Below are 20,577 nucleotides of genomic sequence, written 5' to 3'. Positions count from 1 at the left end.
AACTCTATGTGAAGGAGATGTTGCGCTGCATGAGGCAAATGGTGGTCACACCAGATACTGACTGGTTTTCTGATCTTTGCACGCCCCTACCTTTTTTTTAAAGGTATCTGTGACCAACAGATGCATATCTGTATTCCCAGTCATGTGAAATTCATAGATTAGGGCTTAATTAATTTATTTCAATTGACTGATTTCCTTATATGAACTGTAACTCAGCAAAATATTTGAAATTGTTGCATTTAATTTTTGTTCAGTGTAACTACACAAGAACAACTAGACAAGAGCCATTGTATTTTTACATTTACATTTACATCATTTAGCAGACGCTCTTATCCAGAGCGACTTACAAATTGGTGCATTCAATTTATGATAGCCAGTGGGACAACCACTTTTCTTCTTTTTTTAAAAAATGTTTTTTATGGGGAGGGAGGGAGGGGGGTAGAAGGATTACTTTATACTATTCCAGGTATTCCTTAAAGAGGTAGGGTTTCAAGTGTCTCCGGAAGGTGGTCAGTGACTCCGCTGTCCTGGCGTCGTGGGGGAGCTTATTCCACCATTAGGGTGCCAGAGCAGCGAATAGCTTTGACTGGGCTGAGCGGGAACTGTGCTTCCGTAGAGGTAGGGGAGCTAGCAGGCCAGAGGTGGATGAACGTAGTGCCCTCGTTTGGGTGTAGGGTCTGATCAGAGCCTGAAGGTACCTTGGATATAGACTGCTTACAGGGTAAGTAAACCAATGTGTCATTTAGTAATTTGGGTGAACTATCATTTTAACTCTGCATCATTGAGAAGGGCTCTTAAGTGAGCATTTCATGGTAAAGTATTGATTGGGGACTTATTTATGGAGGAATGTAACTGTTTTTCTGGGTGATTTGTGATGTTTTACTTGTGCTTCCCATGACTGTGTTTTGTATTTTAATGTATGTATATATATATATATATATATATATATATATATATATATATATATATATATATATCACACACACATACATACAGTGCATTCGGAAAGTATTCAGACCCCTTGACTTTTTCCACATTTTGTTACGTTACAGCCTTATTCTAAAATCTACATACAATACCCCATAATGACAAAGTAAAAACAGGTTTTTAGAAATGTTTGCTAATTTATATATAAAAATATATACAGTACCAGTCAGAAGTTTGGACACACCTACTCATTCAAGGGTTTTTCTTTATTTTTACTATTTTCTACATTGTAGAATAATAGTGAAGACATCAAAACTATGAAATAACACATGGAATCATGTAGTAATCAATTATATTTTATATTTGAGTTTCTTCAAATAGCCACCCTTTGCCTTGATGACAGCTTTGCACACTCTTGGCATTCTCTCAACCAGCTTCATGAGGTAGTCACCTGGAATGCATTTCAATAAAAAGTTAATTTGTGGAATTTCTTAATGCATTTGAGCCAATCAGTTGTGTTGTGACAAGGTAGGGGGGGTATACAGAAGATAGTCCTATCTGGTAAAATACCAAGTCCATATTATGGCAAGAACAGCTCAAATAAGCAAAGAGAAACGACAGTCCATCATTACTTTAAGACATGAAGGTCAGTCAATGCGGAACATTTCAAGAACTTTTAAAATTTCTTCAAGTGCAGTCGCAAAAACAATCAAGCGCTATGACGAAACTGGCTCTCATGAGGACCGCCACAGGAATGGAAGACACAGTGTGTTATAGTGTTAATATTATATATATATATATATATATATATATATATATATATATATATATAAACATACAGATATAACACAATGATCTGTCTGTCTGGCATGGTCTGGAGGTAGAGGAGAGGTGTATAGGTTAGTGTTAATATAATATATATACAGTGGGGGGAAAAAGTATTTAGGCAGCCACCAATTGTGCAAGTTCTCCCACTTAAAAAGATGAGAGAGGCCTGTAATTTTCATCATAGGTACACGTCAACCATGACAGACAAAATGAGAAAAGAAAATCCAGAAAATCACATTGTAGGATTTTTAATGAATTTATTTGCAAATGATGGTGGAAAATAAGTATTTGGTCAATAACAAAAGTTTCTCAATACTTTGTTATATACCCTTTGTTGGCAATGACACAGGTCAAACGTTTTCTGTAAGTCTTCACAAGGTTTTCACACACTGTTGCTGGTATTTTGGCCCATTCCTCCATGCAGAACTCCTATAGAGCAGTGATGTTTTGGGGCTGTCGCTGGGCAACACAGACTTTCAACTCCCTCCAAAGATTTTCTATGGGGTTGAGATCTGGAGACTGGCGAGGCCACTCCAGGACCTTGAAATGCTTCTTACGAAGCCACTCCTTCGTTGCCCGAGTGGTGTGTTTGGGATCATTGTCATGCTGAAAGACCCAGCCACGTTTCATCTTCAATGCCCTTGCTGATGGAAGGACGTTTTCACTCAAAATCTCACGATACATGGCCCCATTCATTCTTTCCTTTACACGGATCAGTCGTCCTGGTCCCTTTGCAGAAAAACAGCCCCAAAGCATGATGTTTCCACCCCCATGCTTCACAGTAGGTATGGTGTTCTTTGGATGCAACTCAGCATTCTTTGTCCTCCAAACACGACGAGTTGAGTTTTTACCAAAAAGTTCTATTTTGGTTTCATCTGACCATATGACATTCTCCCAATCCTCTTCTGGATCATCCAAATGCACACTAGCAAACTTCAGACGAGCCTGGACATGTACTGGCTTAAGCAGGGGGACACGTCTGGCACTGCAGGATTTGAGTCCCTGGTGGCGTAGTGTGTTACTGATGGTAGGCTTTGTTACTTTGGTCCCAGCTCTCTGCAGGTCATTCACTAGGTCCCCCCGTGTGTTTCTGGGATTTTTGCTCACCGTTCTTGTGATCATTTTGACCACACGGGGTGAGATCTTGCGTGGAGCCCCAGATCGAGGGAGATTATCAGTGGTCTTGTATGTCTTCCATTTCCTAATAATTGCTCCCACAGTTGATTTCTTCAAACCAAGCTGCTTACCTATTGCAGATTCAGTCTTCCCAGCCTGGTGCAGGTCTACAATTTTGTTTCTGGTGTCCTTTGACAGCTCTTTGGTCTTGGCCATAGTGGAGTTTGGAGTGTGACTGTTTGAGGTTGTGGACAGGTGTCTTTTATACTGATAACAAGTTCAAACAGGTGCCATTAATACAGGTAACGAGTGGAGGACAGAGGAGCCTCTTAAAGAATAAGTTACAGGTCTGTGAGAGCCAGAAATCTTGCTTGTTTGTAGGTGACCAAATACTTATTTTCCACCATAATTTGCAAATAAATTCATTAAAAATCCTACAATGTGGTTTTCTGGATTTTTTTCTTCTCAATTTGTCTGTCATAGTTGACGTGTACCTATGATGAAAATTACAGGCCTCTCTCATCTTTTTAAGTGGGAGAACTTGCACAATTGGTGGCTGACTAAATACTTTTTCCCCCCACTGTATATAAACATACAGATATAACACAATGATCTGTCTGCTGCAGAGGATAAGTTCATTAGAGTTAACTGCACCTCAGATTGCAGCCCAAATACATGCTTCACAGAGCTCAAGTCACAGACACATCTCAACATCAACTGTTCAGAGGGGACTGTGTGAATCAATGGTCGAATCGCTGCAAAGAAACCACTACTAAAGGACACCAATAATAAGTAGAGACCTGCTTGGGCCAAGAAACACAAGCAATGGACATTATCCTTTGGTCTGGAGTCCAAATTTGAGATTTTGGGTTACAACCGGCGTGTCTTTGTGAGATGCGATCTCCGCATTTGTATTTCCCACCGTAAAGCATGGAGGAGGAGGTGTGATGGTGTTTTGCTGGTAACACTGTCTGTGATTTATTTAGAATTCAAGGCACACTTAACCAGCATGGCTACCACAGCATTCTGCATCGATACACCATCCCATCTGGTTTGGGCTTAGTGGGACTATCATTTGTTTTTCAACAGGACAATGACCCAACAAACCTCCAGGCTGTGTAAGGGCTATTTTACCAAGAAGGAGAGTGATGGAGTGCTGCATCAGATGACCTGGCCTCCACAATCCCCCGACCTCAACCCAATTGAGATGGTTTGGGATGAGTCGGACGGCAGCGTGAAGGAAAAGCAGCCAACAAGTGCTCAGCATATGTGGGAACTCCTTCAAGACTGTTAGAATAGCATTCCAGGTGAAGCTGGTTCAGAGAATGTCAAGAGTGTGCAAAGCTGTCATCAAGGCAAAGGCTGGCTATTTGAAAAATCTCAAATATATTTTCATTTGTTTAACACTTTTTTGGTTACTACATCATGCCATATGTGTTATTTCATAGTTGTGATGTCTTCACTATTATTCTACAATGTAGAAAATAGTAAAAATAAAGAAAAACCCTTGAATGAGTAGGTGTGTCCAAACTTTTGACTGGTACTATATATCACATTCACATAAGTATTCAGACCCTTTACTTTGTTGAAGCACCGGTTCTGGCTGGGCCACTCAATGACATTCAGAGACTTGTCCCGAAGCCACTCCTGCGTTGTCTTGGCTGTGTGCTTAGGGTCGTTGTCCTATTGGAAGGTGAACCTTCGCCCCAGTCTGAGGTCCTGATTGCTCTGGAGCAGGTTTTCATCAAGGATCTCTCTGTACTTTGCTACGTTCAGCTTTCCCTCGATCCAGACTAGTGTCCCAGTCCCTGCCGCTGAAAAACATCCCCACAGCATGATGCTGCCACCACCATGCTTCACCATAGGGATGGTGCCAGGTTTCCTCCAGACGTGACGCTTGGCATTCAGGCCAAAGAGTTCAATCTTGGTTTCATCAGACCAGAGAATCTTGTTTCTCATGGTCAGAGTCCTTTAGGTGGCTTTTGGCAAACTCCAAGCAGGCTGCCATGTGCCTTTTACTGAGGAGTGACTTCCATCTGGCCACTCTACCATAAAGGCCTGATTGGTGGAGTGCTGCAGAGATGGTTGTCCTTCTGGAAGATTCTCCCATCTCCACAGAGGAACTCTGGAGCTCTGTCAGAGCAAGGCCCTTCTCTCCCGATTGCTCAGTTTGGCCGGGTGGCCAGCTCTAGGAAGAGTCTTGTTGGTTCCAAACTTCTTCCATTTAAGAATGATGGAGGCCACTGTGTTCTTGGGGACCTTCAATGCTGCAGACATTTTTTGGTACCCCTCCCCAGATCTGTCCCTCGACACAATCCTGTCTCTGAGCTCTACAGACAATTCTTTGACCTCATGGCTTGGTTTTAGCTCTGACATGCACTGTCAAGTGTGGGACCTTATATAGACAGGTGTGTGCCTTTCCAAATCATGTCCAATCAATTGCATTTACCACAGGTGGACTCCAATCAAGTTGTAGAAACATCTCAAGGATGATCAATGGAAACAGGATGCACCTAAGCTCAATTTTGAGTCTCATAGCAAAGGGTCTGACTACTTATGTCAGCTCTAGGAAGAGTCTTGTTGGTTCCAAACTTCTTCCATTTAAGAATGATGGAGGCCACTGTGTTCTTGGGGACCTTCAATGCTGCAGAAATTTTTTGGTACCCCTCCCCAGATCTGTGCCTCGACACAATCCTGTCTCTGAGCTCTACAGACAATTCCTTTGACCTAATGGCTTGGTTTTAGCTCTGACATGCACTGTCAAGTGTGGGACCTTATATAGACAGGTGTGTGCCTTTCCAAAGCATGTCCAATCAATTGAATTTACCACAGGTGGACTCTAATCAAGTTGTAGAGACATCTCAAGGATGATCAATGGAAACAGGATGCACCTGAGCTCAATTTCGAGTCTCATAGCAAAGGGTCTGAATACTTATGTAAATAAGGTATTTCAGTTTTTTAACCTGTTTTCGCATTGTCATTATGGGGGGTATTGTGTGTAGATTGATAACGGGAATAAAATAAATAAAAATTAGAATAAGGCTGTAACATCAAATGTGGAAAAAGTCAAGGGGTCTGAATACTTTCCGAATGCACTGTATATACATATGTATATTGTGTATAATGTGTATGTTTGTGTTGTATTTTGCAGGGTACAGTTGAAAAAGAGAGCTAGATTTCAATATCTTCCCTGGTAAAATAAATAAGTCTACACCTGTCGTATTCGGCGCATGTGACAAACTTTGATTTAGATTTGACGAGTGTATACTCATTAGGCAACATGGTGAAGCCCTTTTCAGACTTCCAGCATTTTGTTGTAACTGACAACTCAGCTTTTTGACAAATGGCCTGTCTGCCATTCTCTCCTCGGGTATAACTGACAACTATCTGACCTTGGGTCAGGAAAACTCCTGGTCCTAGTTATACATAAACGTGTGTGTTGAGTGAGAGATATTATGCGCACAAACCAAAGAAGGTGGCCTTGGTAGGACTTGTAAGGCTATCTTTATTGCATATGAATGACATGACCTGACATTGCCTCCCTTCATTTCTCTGATCTGACATGTATCTGTGCTGTGTGTATAAGACAGTGATAAAACCAGTTTACATGGTGTTGAGATCTGCTGTGGCTCCTCTGTTACAGTCTGCCTATCTGCCATGATGTTCATTATAAGCCCATTTTGTAACATAAGTGTTGTCTGTTCAAAGCTCCTCACAGTCTTCCAATATAAAGAATACTGGGTAACACTATACTTAAAGCACTTTACATTCGGTACACAACCAATATGACTGTGCCATACCATAGACTAAAACCAGCTGTAATAACTCATTATGACACCTCGTATGTCAGTGTTATGACAGTGTCATGCAGGCCTTATGACTGAGGTTCAAGCAAAGTGTTACTTAACAGAACAGAGCCTGATCAACCTGGGCTTTTCCTTCACATATGAACCGTTTTATACAACTTTATATATGACACATGGTTTCCAGACTATAAACATTGCGGTCGTAAAACAGTTCAAAGTTATTGGTTCTCCTGGCACACAGAAACACTTCATAGGGCCCCTGAAGAGTAGGCTATACACTTCTGGACCCTAGAGTGTTCCGCTTCGCACAGGTCTGCACTATCTGTACCTGAGGCAGATCATACAGATTTTAACTAACTACAAGCGACATCTATATAGCAGCAAAAAATACCTTTCAGAGCACAAATAAACAAGGAGACATGAGAAACCAAGGGTCAGACTTACTAGACCATTGCATGTGCTCAAAGTTTGCACCTGTTATTTCCCACAGATAATAGAAAACATTAAGGGTGAACAGAAGGTAAAACAAAGAATAAGAGAACGATAAAATTACAAAGCAACGTGGTAAGATAATTTCATGTTTCTAGGCATTTTCTGTCTTTTATTTCTTTGAGAAAACAGGTGCAAACGGGCACTGGTGAGTGTTCAGTAAATCCTGAGTGTGTTGACCCTCTGTACAGACAGATTGCAGATATGTCACATATACACATTAAATGTACATTTAATTTCCTCAGATGGATTCCTGTATGGAAACCTTAATCTTTACGATACAGTTGATCCTCATATGGGTACATTGTGTTCTGACAAACATGACTTCAATGCCTGAACAAGTCTGGCACTCAGCACCTTGTTGAGGTATGGATCGGAACAGGCCAAAACCAACCTCTTTCACACAGCCAGATTATATTCATCCAGGAGTAGGTTTAATTATTGATACAAGATCTAAAAATGTGACTTCATGAACATAGATGTCATACTTCTGGCCAACAGTCTGAGACTGAAGCTTAGTTAGTCCAGGACTATTTCAAGAAGCTATGTCCATGAAACCAAATCATCTTGAGTGCAATTTAGTCCAATGGTAGGTTTAATGTGGGTCAGTGAAACCAACTGATCTACTGCTCTGCTTTGTAGACTCAAGCCCCATCCCAAATTGACCTCTAGCACAAATTAATTAATTCTGAATGGACTGCAGAGGTGTAAGCAATACAGAGAACATTCCACCTAGCCTATCAGAGGGCAAGGTGGAGATCGTTGGTAATACCTATCTAATCCCTTTAGATCTACATGAAGTACCTTCTATAGTAGAGGCTAGGGGTCTATTTGGGAATGGGATTCTGTCCCTTGTAGAGAGGCTGTTTAAATGTTGCTCGAGGGGATTCCAATTAACAGCAACTAAACAACATCTGTTGCTTTTTTGTTTTTGTTTTGTTTCCCTCTCCACCAATAAGAGCCCAGTCCAGCACAAGCAAGGGGTGTGGCCTAGCCCCACTCTATTAAGTCCTCATGGCAACAGGCACAGCCTGTCCAATGGCATACAAAATGGGTAGAGCTTCCTCTTCCTCATCTCTCTCCCCATCTCTCTCTCTCTCAAAACCAGGTTCACGTTCAAGATCACAACAGTGTAACGTTTCTGCAAAGCTTCTTGGCAACGTTGAAAGTGTCTCCACTTCTGCCCCCCCTCCCCTCCCTCTCTCTCTTTCCATCTTTCCCCGTCTCACAACCTGTCATCCATTTCATTCTATTCAGCCAAACAAATTCACATTCCTGATCCTTTCACAGCGTCCGGGGGATTTTGAAAACCCAACGCCATGCCATTTCCCATACTAGGATCAATTCTGCTCCAGGATTGGCCAGTGGGCCTGTCAGTCATGTTCATCAGCCCGTCAGTAGGAGGAGATTGAGGAGGAGGCGGGCTGAAGAGAGCCAGAGGAGTTGGAGCGTCTCATGTGAGGGAGAAGGTACGTGTCAGTGCCCAGCTGGTGAACGTCGAATCGATCCTCCTTACGGTAGGCCAGACAGCGCCGGATAAATGCCTGATACACAGAGAGGGATGTTAGTTTATATATGGAATAAGGATCAGCTTATCAAGCTTTGTCTGTTTGTCTGTACTAGTCACATTCAGACATGTCCTGACAAATGTAAATTTCAAAGTCAACTGATGCGTGTACAATTCAGAGGAACACTAGTGAGTATTATTCACCTTGGCTTGCTAGCCTGTGTGTGTGTGTGTGTGTGTGTGTGTGTGTGTGTGCGCGTCTCACCTTAGCCTCTGTGCTGGCCTGGGGCTTGGCAGGGAACTGAACCTCAGTGGCTTTGAGGATGGTGTTCTCCTGAAGAATGTCCTGCTGAGACTGGTTGTGGCCAAACGGCTGCAGGAACACACACACACACACAAATCAATGTTAGACTATGTTATGCTTTTTTGTCTAATAGGGTCAGGTGTTTGCACCTTCAGAAGAGTGCTACTTCAAAAGGGGCCATAATAAGTGGGCTTACCTTCCGTCCATAGAGGCACTGGAAGAAGATTACCCCTACCGACCAGACGTCCACCTTGTTAGAGATCTTAGGAGGCTCCTTGCCCACCACAAAACACTCTGGGGGAAGGTACCTAGACAAGAGGATTGGAATAACATGAAGGCAATATACCCAAGAAAACACCTAATATAACCGCTTGTGTGTGATGTGTGTTGCGTGCGTGTGTGTTTGTGTGTGTCACCAGTATGTGCCAGCTCCCTGTGAGGTAAGGTCCATGCCGTCCACTCCATAGTTGTCATCGTCCATGATCTTAGACAGCCCAAAGTCTGTGATCTTTATCTCTCCACACGCAGTCCCATCCACCAGCAAGATGTTACCTACACAAACGGCAGTGTGTGAGTTGAGTGTGTGTGTGTGTATGTCTATGTTTCCTATACAAACATGAGTGAGTGTGTGAACGAGTGTGTGTGTGTACCTGGTTTGAGGTCATAGTGTATGATGGGAGGTTTGATCTCGTTGAGGTATCGCAGGGCGTTGACTATCTGCATGACGATAGACCGCGCCTCCTTCTCGGACATCAGCTTGTTCTGTTTCAGATAGAAGTCCAAGTCGTTCCCCTCACAGAACTCTAGAACCGTACAGAACCTAGAGTGGGACAGAGAGATGACAATGGACTCCATTAACTATAAACTAAAAGGCATCTCAACGGTCTACAATTCCTTCCTCTCCACGTCTCCTCTCCTTTATCTGCACTGATGTGAAAGACCTGAACTAATTTAGGTTTGGGGTAAAAAGTCACTTACGTGTCTGTATCCAGGGAGAAGTAGTCGTACAGTTTGACTATTCTGGGATGGTCCAGCTGTTTGTGTATCCGATACTCTCTACAGGCATGTCTGGGACAGGAAACAATATTGTGTGTATGTATGTAAGTCTGGTCAAAGAATGTTTACGAATGGTATAATGTGAGTTGTAAATTCTGCGTCTAATAACATTGCCTGGTCAGAGCAGACGGGACATACTTGTGATAGTTCTCCTTCTTCTCCTCTCTCCAGTTCTTGTTGAGCTGGTGGATTTTAACAGCTGCATAGCGCTGCTCAAACAGGTCAAAGGCCTGAAGACACAGAACACACACATCAGAAACACAAGTACAGTATGGATCTAGAATCTATTAATAATCATTCACAAGCACATACTAGTAGTCAATCTGTACCTTATAGACCTCACTGAAGCCTCCTCTACCCAGCAGATGCAGCAGCAGGTATCTCTCGTTCAGAGTTGGGTGGTCTTTAAACCTGACAGACATACAGCACAAGCTGAACAATTTTCTTCCTACAACATATAGGGTTTATTTACCAAATTACATCTACAAGAACTTTCTCTTACAAATACCTAGAAAGTAGACTATGAACTGGCCAGTCTGCAACACTATAGCTACTGGCCTACGGGTAGGTAGGTCCCAGGGATGGGTTTTGCACCGGGGCACAATGGAGGTGTTAGGAGTTCCTATATGATTGAGTCTTCCTGTCCTGTACTTACGATGAGCTGTCCTCGTTGTTGATCCTCTTCAGCTCTCTGATGTGGAGGTTCCTCACCCTCTCTAACCGCTCCAGCTCTGCCTGGATCTCTGCCTCCTCCTGAGAGACAGTCACTCAGTCAATCGTATTCATTTTGGGATTCGGACTAGTGTTTTTTTTTTACAAACGTGTTGTATTGACTCTGACCTTCTTCAGGTGTCCCAGGCGAAGCTTGAAGATCTCCTCCTGCTCGTGATACTCAGCCAGAGTCAACCTAACAAATGGTTGATTTAATGTCACTGCACCAACATCGCAACAGTGTGAGTGTGTATGCATCGGTCCATACACTTGCATGCCTGTGTGTGTACACTCACATCTGTGGCAGGGAGGGTTTGAGAAACGGGTCGGGGTCGTTGCCGTTGACGACCTTGGTCTTGCGTTGTTTGGGTTCAGAGGTGGTTGCTAGGGAGAGGGAGGGGGAGGAGGGGTTGGGGGGCTTCCTCTTGGCCAGCAGCTTCCTCTGACGCTCTATCTCCTCTCTCTGCTGGTTGATACCCTCCTGCTGCCTACACAGAGAAGAGGGTCATTAAGTATTTTAGCAGGTAATAAGGTCATAGCACGTATAAAAAAGTGTTAGTTTCATTATGCTCTGGAATCATGTAGTAACCAAAAAAAAAGTGTTAAATATATTTTATATTTGAGATTCTTCAAATAGCCACCCTTTGCCTTGATGACAGCTTTGCACATCCTTGGCATTCTCTCAACCAGCTTCATGACATAGTCACCTGGAATGCATTTCAATTAACAGGTGTGCCTTCTTAAAAGTTAATTTGTGGAATTTCTTTCCTTCTTAATGCGTTTGAGCCAATCAGTTGTGTTGTGACAAGGTGGGGGGGGTATACAGAAAATACCCTTATTTGGTAAAAGACAGTCCATATTATGGCAAGAACAGCTCAAATAAGCAAAGCGAAATGACAGTCCATCATTACTTTAAGACATGAAGGTCAGTCAATACGGAAAATTTCAAGAACTTTGAAAGTTTCTTCAAGTGCAGTCGCAAAAACCATCAAGCGCTATGATGAAACTGGCTCGCATTAGGACCGCCACAGGAATGGACGACCCAGAGTTACCTCTGCTGTAGAGGATAAGTTCATTAGAGTTAACTGCACCTCAGATTGCAGCCCAAATACATGCTTCACAGAGCTCAAGTAACAGACACATCTCAACATCAACTGTTCAGAGGGGACTGTGTGAATCAGGCCTTCATGGTCGAATTGCAGCAAAGAAACCACTACTGAAGGACACCAATAAGAAAAGACCTGCATGGGCCAAGAAACACGAGCAATGGACATTAGACCGGTGGAAATTTGTCTTTTGGTCCAAATTTGAGATTTTTGGTTCCAACCGCCGTGGCTTTGTGAGACGCGGTGTGGGTGAACGGATGATCTCCGTATGTGTAGTTCCCACCGTAAAGCATGTAGGAGGAGGTGTTATGGTGTGGGGGTGCTTTGCTGGTGACACTGTCTGATTTATTTAGAATTCAAGGCACACTTAACCAGCTTGGCTACCACAGCATTCTGCAGCGATACGCCATCCCATCTGGTTTGGGCTTAGTGGGAATATCATTTGTTTTTCAACAGGACAATGACCCAACACACCTCCTGGATTTTACCAAGAAGGAGAGTGCTGGAGAGCTGCATCAGATGACCTGGCCTCCACAATCCCCCGAACTCAACCCATTTGAGATGGTTTGGGATGAGTCGGACGGCAGAGTGAAGGAAAAGCAGCCAACAAGTGCTCAGCATATGTGGGAACTCCTTCAAGACTGTTGGAAAAGCATTATATATATTTTTTTTAAGCATTCCATGCATCATCGCATTTGTAGACTTATGTAAGATAGCCTACTATTCTATTCCTAATGTGATGAGTAGATTGGATAGTCATAATTTAGGCAAATAATATAACTCAATGACTGTCAGCAAAAAATACCGTTCAATGCATGGCTGAGCGTGCGTGGTGTAGAATAAGCCTAGGCTATATCAGATACGTTTCTTGGCCTTTTATAAACACATTTCATACAATTCTACTACACCAGAGCTACTCAAGTACTATTTGTGAAGGTCCAGTCACACATTTCTTAGGTGGCAAAGGTCCGGATGGATATTGTCTTTTATCGGCGTAGTAACAAACCCCCACCTCGCAACACGCGACCCCAAACTGTTCACACCCCTCTTATTGGCGGAGAGAACATTTACACAAAACCAAAAAGTAATGTGACCAGGTAAAAAATTATATCACTGGCACCCTTACGATCAATAAAACGTTTGTGTCGCACTGCCAAGTCAAACGGTCTCAAATGCGATTGTTTTGGTCACAGTATCGAACCAATAATTGATTTTTATCTCTGTCATATGGAACCGCTCGCATAAGGTGCGCTATTTAAAACAGTGTTTTCCCGTGAATTGCATTTTGGCAAATGTCTGAAATGATGTTTTACATTGGCTGCTTCATTTCAGTAGTTGTATGTTCAATAACACAGCCGTTTGAATGTGAGAGGATTGGCTTGCTACTGTTGCACTTTTCAATTAAGCTTTTAAATGAACATTTTCCATTCCGTATGCAAAGGATTTTCTGTTGGTCACCTCATTATACTATTTGGAACACATTTAACCGTTTGTTAACCGGTTAATGAGGGTTGGTTAGACAGCAGCAAAATTGACCTAAAGTTGCGTCCCTAATGTAAATATATGTTGTTTCGTGCAGTGTGTGTTCTCACTTGACAAGGTTCTGAAACGCGTATCCGTCGGTCCACTGTTCAGTGTAGGAGGCTCCGTGTCTTACGGTGGTGAAGTGACCCAGTCTCAGACGGTCCTGCATGCTCTTCTCTCTGCACGACTGTTTCTCCTGGGTGCTCTACAAAAACATACACACACGGGTTACACATGCAAGTTCATACGGACACATCAGTAACACGCGCAAACACAAACTAACTTTGTACCTTCTCAATGAGTAGTTTCTTGCTCATGGTGATGCATTTGTTCAGTCTCTCCTTGTATTTCTCCAGTAGTTTCTGCTGTTCATCTACCTGGCGCCTCAGGTCACAGTTAGCCTACAAGAAAACCAGTAAATATCAATAGCTAATCAATACACAACCTATAAGTATCACCTGTAGTACCCTAACTAGCACGTAAACTCACCCTGAGCAGGTCATCAATGCGTCCCTCTTTCTTCTCCAGGTCCAGACTCTTGTTGCTCTCCAGAGCAGCAAGCTTCAGACCTGTCAACTCTGTCTGGGGAGAGAAAGAAAGGGGAAGGTGTTTGACATGTGAAGAGCGAGAGAGAAGTAGATGTGAGAAGAGTATGAGGAAAGAAAGAGCGTGCGAGTCTTACCTGCACACACTTGCTGGCGGAGGCTTTGTAGTTCATCAGGTGATCGCTGAAACACAGACTGGTGGGAGAGGAACTGTTCTGTCGGATCTATAGAGACAACACACACATACAACATTGTTATAAACAATGTGATAAAACACCAAAACCTAAAAATCTCCTACTGCTTGTGTGTATACGTACGATGGAGCCTGGTGCGGAGTGAGCTCCGTGGTGTGAGTTCTGCGGTGAGCGGAGGACCTGTGGTAGAGCCCTCACTGGACTGGAGCCATTCCCCCCATGGAACTACACACAGGAAACAGCAGGGTGAGGAACTGGAAGTGACATCATATACATATAGCCCAGCAATAGCAGAGTGACTCAAGATGGGAAATTCAGACTGTCAGTCAATCACAATCTGCTTAATCAATCATTAAACCCCGACCCAATCAGATTATCGTCACCATGGAGAACTCAAAGAGGTACATATAAACAAGGAGGCTGAAACGACTACATAATACAACACTCACATCAAAGTAGTCACTGATCTTGGGCCCCCTTATGGAATTCTTCCCTGTAGGAGAGGAGAGCCGATACCGTGGGTTAGCAATGCATAACACAGTATAACATACACAACATAGCACAACTCAGGGACTAGGGGTGTGAACATTTAAACGAAGTTGGGATCCTTAACGTTTAAAAAATATATATTTAACCGAAAACCATGTTTTTCCCCACCACAAAATTAACATCACAATGCAGTTATCACAACATGTTATTTTCCATGTTATAGCCTAACTAGACTATAGGCTATAAAAGCCTGGAGAAAGATGTGTGATTTAAAGGTAGTCTCACTCAGCGATATGAAGTAGATGCAGAAAGTAAACAACATAGTGGGTCAATTTCCACAACTAAGAGCGTAGAAGCGCGAGGCTCAACTTCTCCGCTGTTTTGTTTGGTGCCCTGGCAACCACGCTGTGAACAGTGTGAAGCGAACCCGTGCACATGCGCAGATACTGTGTGTGACTGCTTGAGAGCGAAGTGTTGCATCTCACTCAATATCCTAGCCTATTCATTGATGATAGGCCCTGCTTTACTGAAGTTGCGAGACATTGCAAGGCGAAAAAATTGCGAGATACATTGAGGGAAAAAAGTATTTCATCCCCTGCTGATTTTGTACGTTTGCCCACTGACAAAGACATGATCAGTCTATAATTTTAAATGGTAGGTTTATTTGAACAGTGAGAGACAGAATAACAACAAAGAAATCCAGAAAAATGCATGTTTTAAAATGAGGGAAATAAGTATTTGACCCCTCTGCAAAACATGACTTAGTACTTGGTGGCAAAACCCTTGTTGGCAATCACAGAGGTCAGACGTTTCTTGTAGTTGGCCACCAGGTTTGCACACAGCTCAGGAGGGATTTTGTCCCACTCCTCTTTGCAGATCTTCTCCAAGTCGTTAAGGTTTCGAGGCTGACGTTTGGCAACTCGAACCTTCAGCTCCCTTCCACAGATTTTCTATGGGATTAAGGTCTGGAGACTGGCTAGGCCACTCCAGGACCTTAATGTGCTTCTTCTTGAGCCACTCCTTTGTTGCCTTGGCCGTGTGTTTTGGGTCATTGTCATGCTGGAATACCCATCCACGACCCATTTTCAATGCCCTGGCTGAGGGAAGGAGGTTCTCACCCAAGATTTGACAGTACATGGCCCCGTCCATCGTCCCTTTGATGCGGTGAAGTTGTCCTGTCCCCTTAGCAGAAAAACACCCCCAAAGCATAATGTTTCCACCTCCATGTTTGACGGTGGGGATGGTGTTCTTGGGGTCATAGACAGCATTCCTCCTTCTCCAAACACAGAGTTGAGTTGCTGCCAAAGAGCTCAATTTTAGTCTCATCTGACCACAACACTTTCACCCAGTTCTCCTCTGAATCATTCAGATGTTCATTGGCAAACTTCAGACGGGCCTGTATATGTGCTTTCTTGAGCAGGGGGACCTTGCGGGCGCTGCAGAATTTCAGTCCTTCACGGCGTAGTGTGTTACCAATTGTTTTCTTGGTGACTATGGTCCCAGCTGCCTTGAGATCATTGACAAGATCCTCCCGTGTAGTTCTGGGCTGATTCCTCACCGTTCTCATGATCATTGCAACTCCACAAGGTGAGATCTTGCATGGAGCCCCAGGCCGAGGGAGATTGACAGTCTTTTGTGTTTCTTCCATTTGCGAATAATCGCACCAACTGTTGTCACCATCTCACCAAGCTGCTTGGCGATGGTCTTGTAGCCCATTCCAGCCGTGTGTAGGTCTACAATCTTGTCCCTGACATCCCTGGAGAGCTCTTTGGTCTTAGCCATTGTGGAGAGTTTGGAATCTGATTGATTGTTGCTTCTGTGGACAGGTGTCTTTTATACAGGTAACAACTGAGATTAGAGCACTCCCTTTAAGAGTGTGCTCCTAATCTCAGCTCGTTACCTGTATAAAAGACACCTGGGAGCCAGAAATCTTTCTGATTTAGAGGGAGTCAAATATTTATTTCCGTCATTAAAATGCAAATCAATGTATAACATTTTTGACTTGCGGTTTTCTGGATTTTTTTGTTGTTATTCTGTCTCTCACTGTTCAAATAAACCTACCATTAAAATTAACTGATCATTTCTTTGTCAGTGGGCAAACGTACAAAATCGTCAGGGGATCAAATACTTTTTCCCCTCACTGTACAGCTTTTGATTGCTGATAGATAGGCCTAGTGCACGGTTATGACTGTCTGCCTGGTGGCTGACCTGCCTATACTGTGCCCCTCCCCTCTCTTTCTGTCCCCCGATAGCTCGCTATGAAAGATGCAAGTGTTCTCGTAAGTACGGCAACTAATCAGTCTCCTCCGTTCCAAAATTACCGAATCTTAGGAGTCGATTCCTATTGGAATCGAATCTTGACACTCAGAAATGGGAGTTGGCACTGGGAGTCGACGTGAAAGGAGTCGAGGAATGAATTGCTTTGGAGTCGACTCTGCACCACGTCATCATTGTTAACAGTTGGAAAAATGGCAGAGAAAGGCAAGCGGTAGCACCAAAGCCCTGTATGGCAAGACTTTGAGAAGTTAAAGTTCCCAGAGTCAGATGAACTCGTAGACACCATTTTTATGTCTGTGTCCAGTATGAAGGAACTTTGCGAGGTCGAATTGAGGTACAGTAATGGTAGTAAAGGTGCAATGCTTAACCATCTGAAGGGGACGCACTGAGACCCAAACCATTGCTGGCAGCGGCGCGGCTGCATTGTGAATTCACGTGGCATTTGATAAATGTTCTAATCATTTTAACAGAAAACCGATAAAAACATGGTAATTTAAACATCAAGAAAAAATTACAATTTGTCACATCCCTATCAGGGACCTCACAACAGAATGAAATAATGGCACTGTGTCACCTTCTTTAACTGAGAGTGATACCACGTGACATTAAGAATATACATTGTGTCTAGGGGAAGGGCCCAACTAGGGATAGGGAGCTTGCGAGTGAGTTTGAAATGAACATAAGTACCAAGGAGAATCCAAAATCCCTTCAGGACCTGACCAGATCATTCCTCTCCTGTTCATGAGTGTTGTGTTGGGTATGCATCATACCTTGGCTGCTCTCAGATTGGGTGTCAGCTTTCCTCTTCCTTCCTCTGGACAATTCAGAGTGCTTCTTCTCAGGGGTCTGAGAATAAACAAATACTAAATCACTTTTCTGACACTTGCATGTCCACTTAGGATGAGAGTGTGTTTATGTGGGTGTGTGAGGGGGGAGGGACAGAACAGTAGGAAGGAAGAGTACGTACAGAGTATGCAGGAGAACTCCCTCTCTTCATATCGGAGTTCTAGGGAGAGAAAAATACCATAGAAAGAGAGTCAGGAGAGGGTGAGCGAGGGAGGAACGAGAGCGAGGAGGGAGTGAGAAAGGGAGGAAAGAAAAGATTGAGGTGGGTCATGCAAGTACAAAATAAGATATAATTGTCCTTATTAACGGTCCATTGTTCCAGAAATTAAAATGGATACATAGATAAAATGCCTGCCCTGTTTGTCTCCACACAAACAAAATGGTGTATTTTCTTAAACCAGAGAGTTAGCCACCTATGTGTCTGTGATATCTAATCACTGAAACGAGGACAGCGGCCTCCCTCACTGACAGCGCCTCTGCAGTGTATCTCACCTCTGACTCCTTGTCACTGGAGGAGCCCAAACTGCCATAGCTGTTGTTGGAGCACTCGTTGGCCAGACCCTGGATATACAGAGAAATCAGGCACAGTTGTTACAGTGTTTTATGTGTGCGCCTATCAAAACGTTTTTAGGTGTGTCCGGTATGAGTAAAACCATGCATGTGTGTATTATAGTATTTATGATTGAGATAGTATTGCATTATAACGTGTCTCACCTTGGCCCCCCCACTGGCGCTGCCGGTGCTTCCTACGGTGTTGCCGCTGACCGCGCCCATGAACCTGGCCTCCAGAAGCTCCTGCCTGCGAGGGTCCAGGCTGTGCAGCTCCTCCATGGGGCCTACACAACAACATAAGATGAAGCTATATATGGCTATGTAAGGATACAGCAAACTGCATCAGACTATATCACACTACTGCCCACTTCTGATAAGTGCACATTGGATAAGTGCATACTGTTTGAGTGCAGTGCATTTCACCACTCCCACAACATCAACTCAGTTATTTAGTCTGTGTCTATCTGGTATCTATATGCGTGCTGTATAATATGTATTTAGTGAACACCTTCTGGACAGCGCCAAGCTATTGCATTTATGTATCAGGTGTCAAAACGGTATGTTAGACTGTAAGACCACTACTGGACAAGCAGAGCCTCTGTCTCTACAGCTGAGCTGTGGCTGTGAAGTTCAGCCCAGTGTGAACTTTGTCCCCATCAATCAACAAAACATGAAATGTCTGACACACACCCCAGCCTTATGAGGTTCAAGTAAAGAGAAACCAGACGGAAGTAATACAACATTGACAAGCACTGTAAATATGTCCACAGCAATACCACATTGTTCGGATGTTGAAGTGATCAGAATATAAACTTTGACAAAGGAAAGTGTTGTTCCTTGTTGATTATTAGTCATTTGAATGCATCATAACTCAATGGCTTCGCATTGACTTGCAGTAGCCCTGCTGTTTGACATAAGGCCAAAGAAAGGCATTCAACTACCCACAGCTGTTTAGTGATGGCTAGTCTCTGCAACACAGCTAACCTAGCTAGGTAGTTACATAAACAATGACAACGCCTTGGTCATCTGTGTCTGTCGGTCTAGTGGTCTAGCCTGTTTCTACTTGTTTTCCACTCAACCTGTCTGCTCCTGTCTGAATATTCCATTGCTAATGCTCTCCATTGCTCTACTCTAGTTGAATGCTGACACCTATCGAAGCTAGCTAGTAGCTAACGCTGGCTTGCTACTGTACTGACTGTAGCTGGCAAGGTTCAGCCATCAATTCGCAGCATCCATTGACATCCATAAATCCGTCGAATTGGGGCTATATAACTGGACACAGTCCGCATTTCCCATCGAACTGACTTCGACGCATGCCATTGTTGCTGAATTACCTTCCTTGGTCTTGGCGTTCGCCGTTATGTGCTGTTGATTAATCGTTGGGGACGAGGATAGCTGCGACCAAGATGGCGTCGCCTCCAAACTTCCACCACCACTTCCACTGTTACTTTGGACACTCATGAAGCCACTTTACTAGCGAGAGCGCAAACAGACACACGGGCATCCGTGCAAATCCAAAAACCCAAACTTGCATCCACCAACAGCCACCTGCTACACAGCCACGGCAGTCAATCTAATTTTGCACATTTTGTAAACAGATATTTTTCAGCAAGCTAACTCTGCAGTGCGTCTTCGTCTTGAAGTAACATGCTAGGATAAAATGTAACCTTTGCATCGATCGCGCGGCTGACAGCATCAGTTCGCGAACAGGGCTTCACAGTCACTAGTGCCCACTAATATTCTGCCAGCGGCACAAACGATGACGTCACGTTCGCATGGTAATGCAGAAACCTTCAAAATAAAAGCCCGCATTTCACAACATTGTAATGTGGATAACTCATTCAAAATAGATATAATTTTAATCAATGTCCATTTCTATTGTGACATCAACAAAATAAAAAATATGGTTTAAAAATGTGTTTATACCAATAATGAAAAGATACAATGTTGACACTGGTATGTTGAGAATTTTGTGCTGTAGAGATAACTTTTCCACCTGGTACAGAGACAAAGTTGAGTCGCAATTCAACGGCCCAGACACGAGATGTATGTGGCAGGGTCTACAGACAATCACGACCTACAAAATGAAAACCAGCCACGTCACCGAGACCGACGCCTTGCTTCTGGACAAGCTAAACACCTTCTTCGCCCACTTGGAGGATAACACAGTGCCACCGACTCGGCCTACTGCCAAGGACTGTGGACTCTCCTTCTCCGTGGCCGACGTGAGTAAGAAGTTTAGGCAAGTTAACCCTCGCAAGGCTGCCGGCCCAGACGGAATCCCTAGCCTCGTCCTCAGA

The 20,577-nt window shown here is 43.6% G+C and overlaps 1 protein-coding gene across 4 annotated transcripts; it reads right to left on the bottom strand.

The window, feature by feature from the left end:
• Window positions 1-6,356: 6,356 nt before the first annotated feature.
• Window positions 6,357-20,003, bottom strand: LOC121581179 (serine/threonine-protein kinase tousled-like 1-B). Of its 4 annotated transcripts, none has more exons than XM_041896609.2 (22): window positions 19,612-20,003; window positions 18,440-18,561; window positions 18,218-18,286; window positions 17,847-17,885; window positions 17,650-17,725; window positions 14,563-14,606; window positions 14,237-14,338; window positions 14,057-14,143; window positions 13,864-13,956; window positions 13,665-13,775; window positions 13,443-13,579; window positions 11,041-11,232; window positions 10,874-10,940; window positions 10,689-10,786; window positions 10,363-10,444; window positions 10,172-10,263; window positions 9,956-10,045; window positions 9,628-9,797; window positions 9,394-9,529; window positions 9,174-9,285; window positions 8,939-9,046; window positions 6,357-8,710 (listed from the first exon to the last, which is right to left on the bottom strand). In XM_041896609.2, the coding sequence occupies exons 1-22, from the start codon at window positions 19,736-19,738 to the stop codon at window positions 8,561-8,563; spliced, it is 2,304 nt and encodes a 767-aa protein (XP_041752543.1). In that variant the 5' UTR covers window positions 19,739-20,003; the 3' UTR covers window positions 6,357-8,560. The 4 variants fall into 4 exon arrangements, with proteins under 4 accessions (XP_041752543.1, XP_041752544.1, XP_041752547.1 ...); XM_041896610.2 differs by having other exon boundaries at window positions 10,689-10,783; XM_041896613.2 differs by having other exon boundaries at window positions 19,945-19,973.
• Window positions 20,004-20,577: the final 574 nt, after the last annotated feature.

This window comes from Coregonus clupeaformis, chromosome 14, assembly GCF_020615455.1.
Source record: "Coregonus clupeaformis isolate EN_2021a chromosome 14, ASM2061545v1, whole genome shotgun sequence".
NCBI classification, from domain to species: Eukaryota; Metazoa; Chordata; class Actinopteri; order Salmoniformes; family Salmonidae; genus Coregonus; species Coregonus clupeaformis.
This window is presented reverse-complemented; position numbering and strand designations above follow the sequence as displayed.

Excerpts from the sequence above, each read along its gene's own strand:
- LOC121581179 (XM_041896609.2), bottom strand. The coding sequence starts at position 19,738 with ATGAGTGTCCAAAGTAACAGTGGAAGTGGTGGTGGAAGTTTGGAGGCG. Across the intron at positions 18,562-19,611 it reads GAACGCCAAGACCAAGGAAG|GCCCCATGGAGGAGCTGCAC; the intron begins GTAATTCAGCAA and ends GTTGTTGTGTAG. Across the intron at positions 9,530-9,627 it reads ACACTATGACCTCAAACCAG|GTAACATCTTGCTGGTGGAT; the intron begins GTACACACACAC and ends CCGTTTGTGTAG.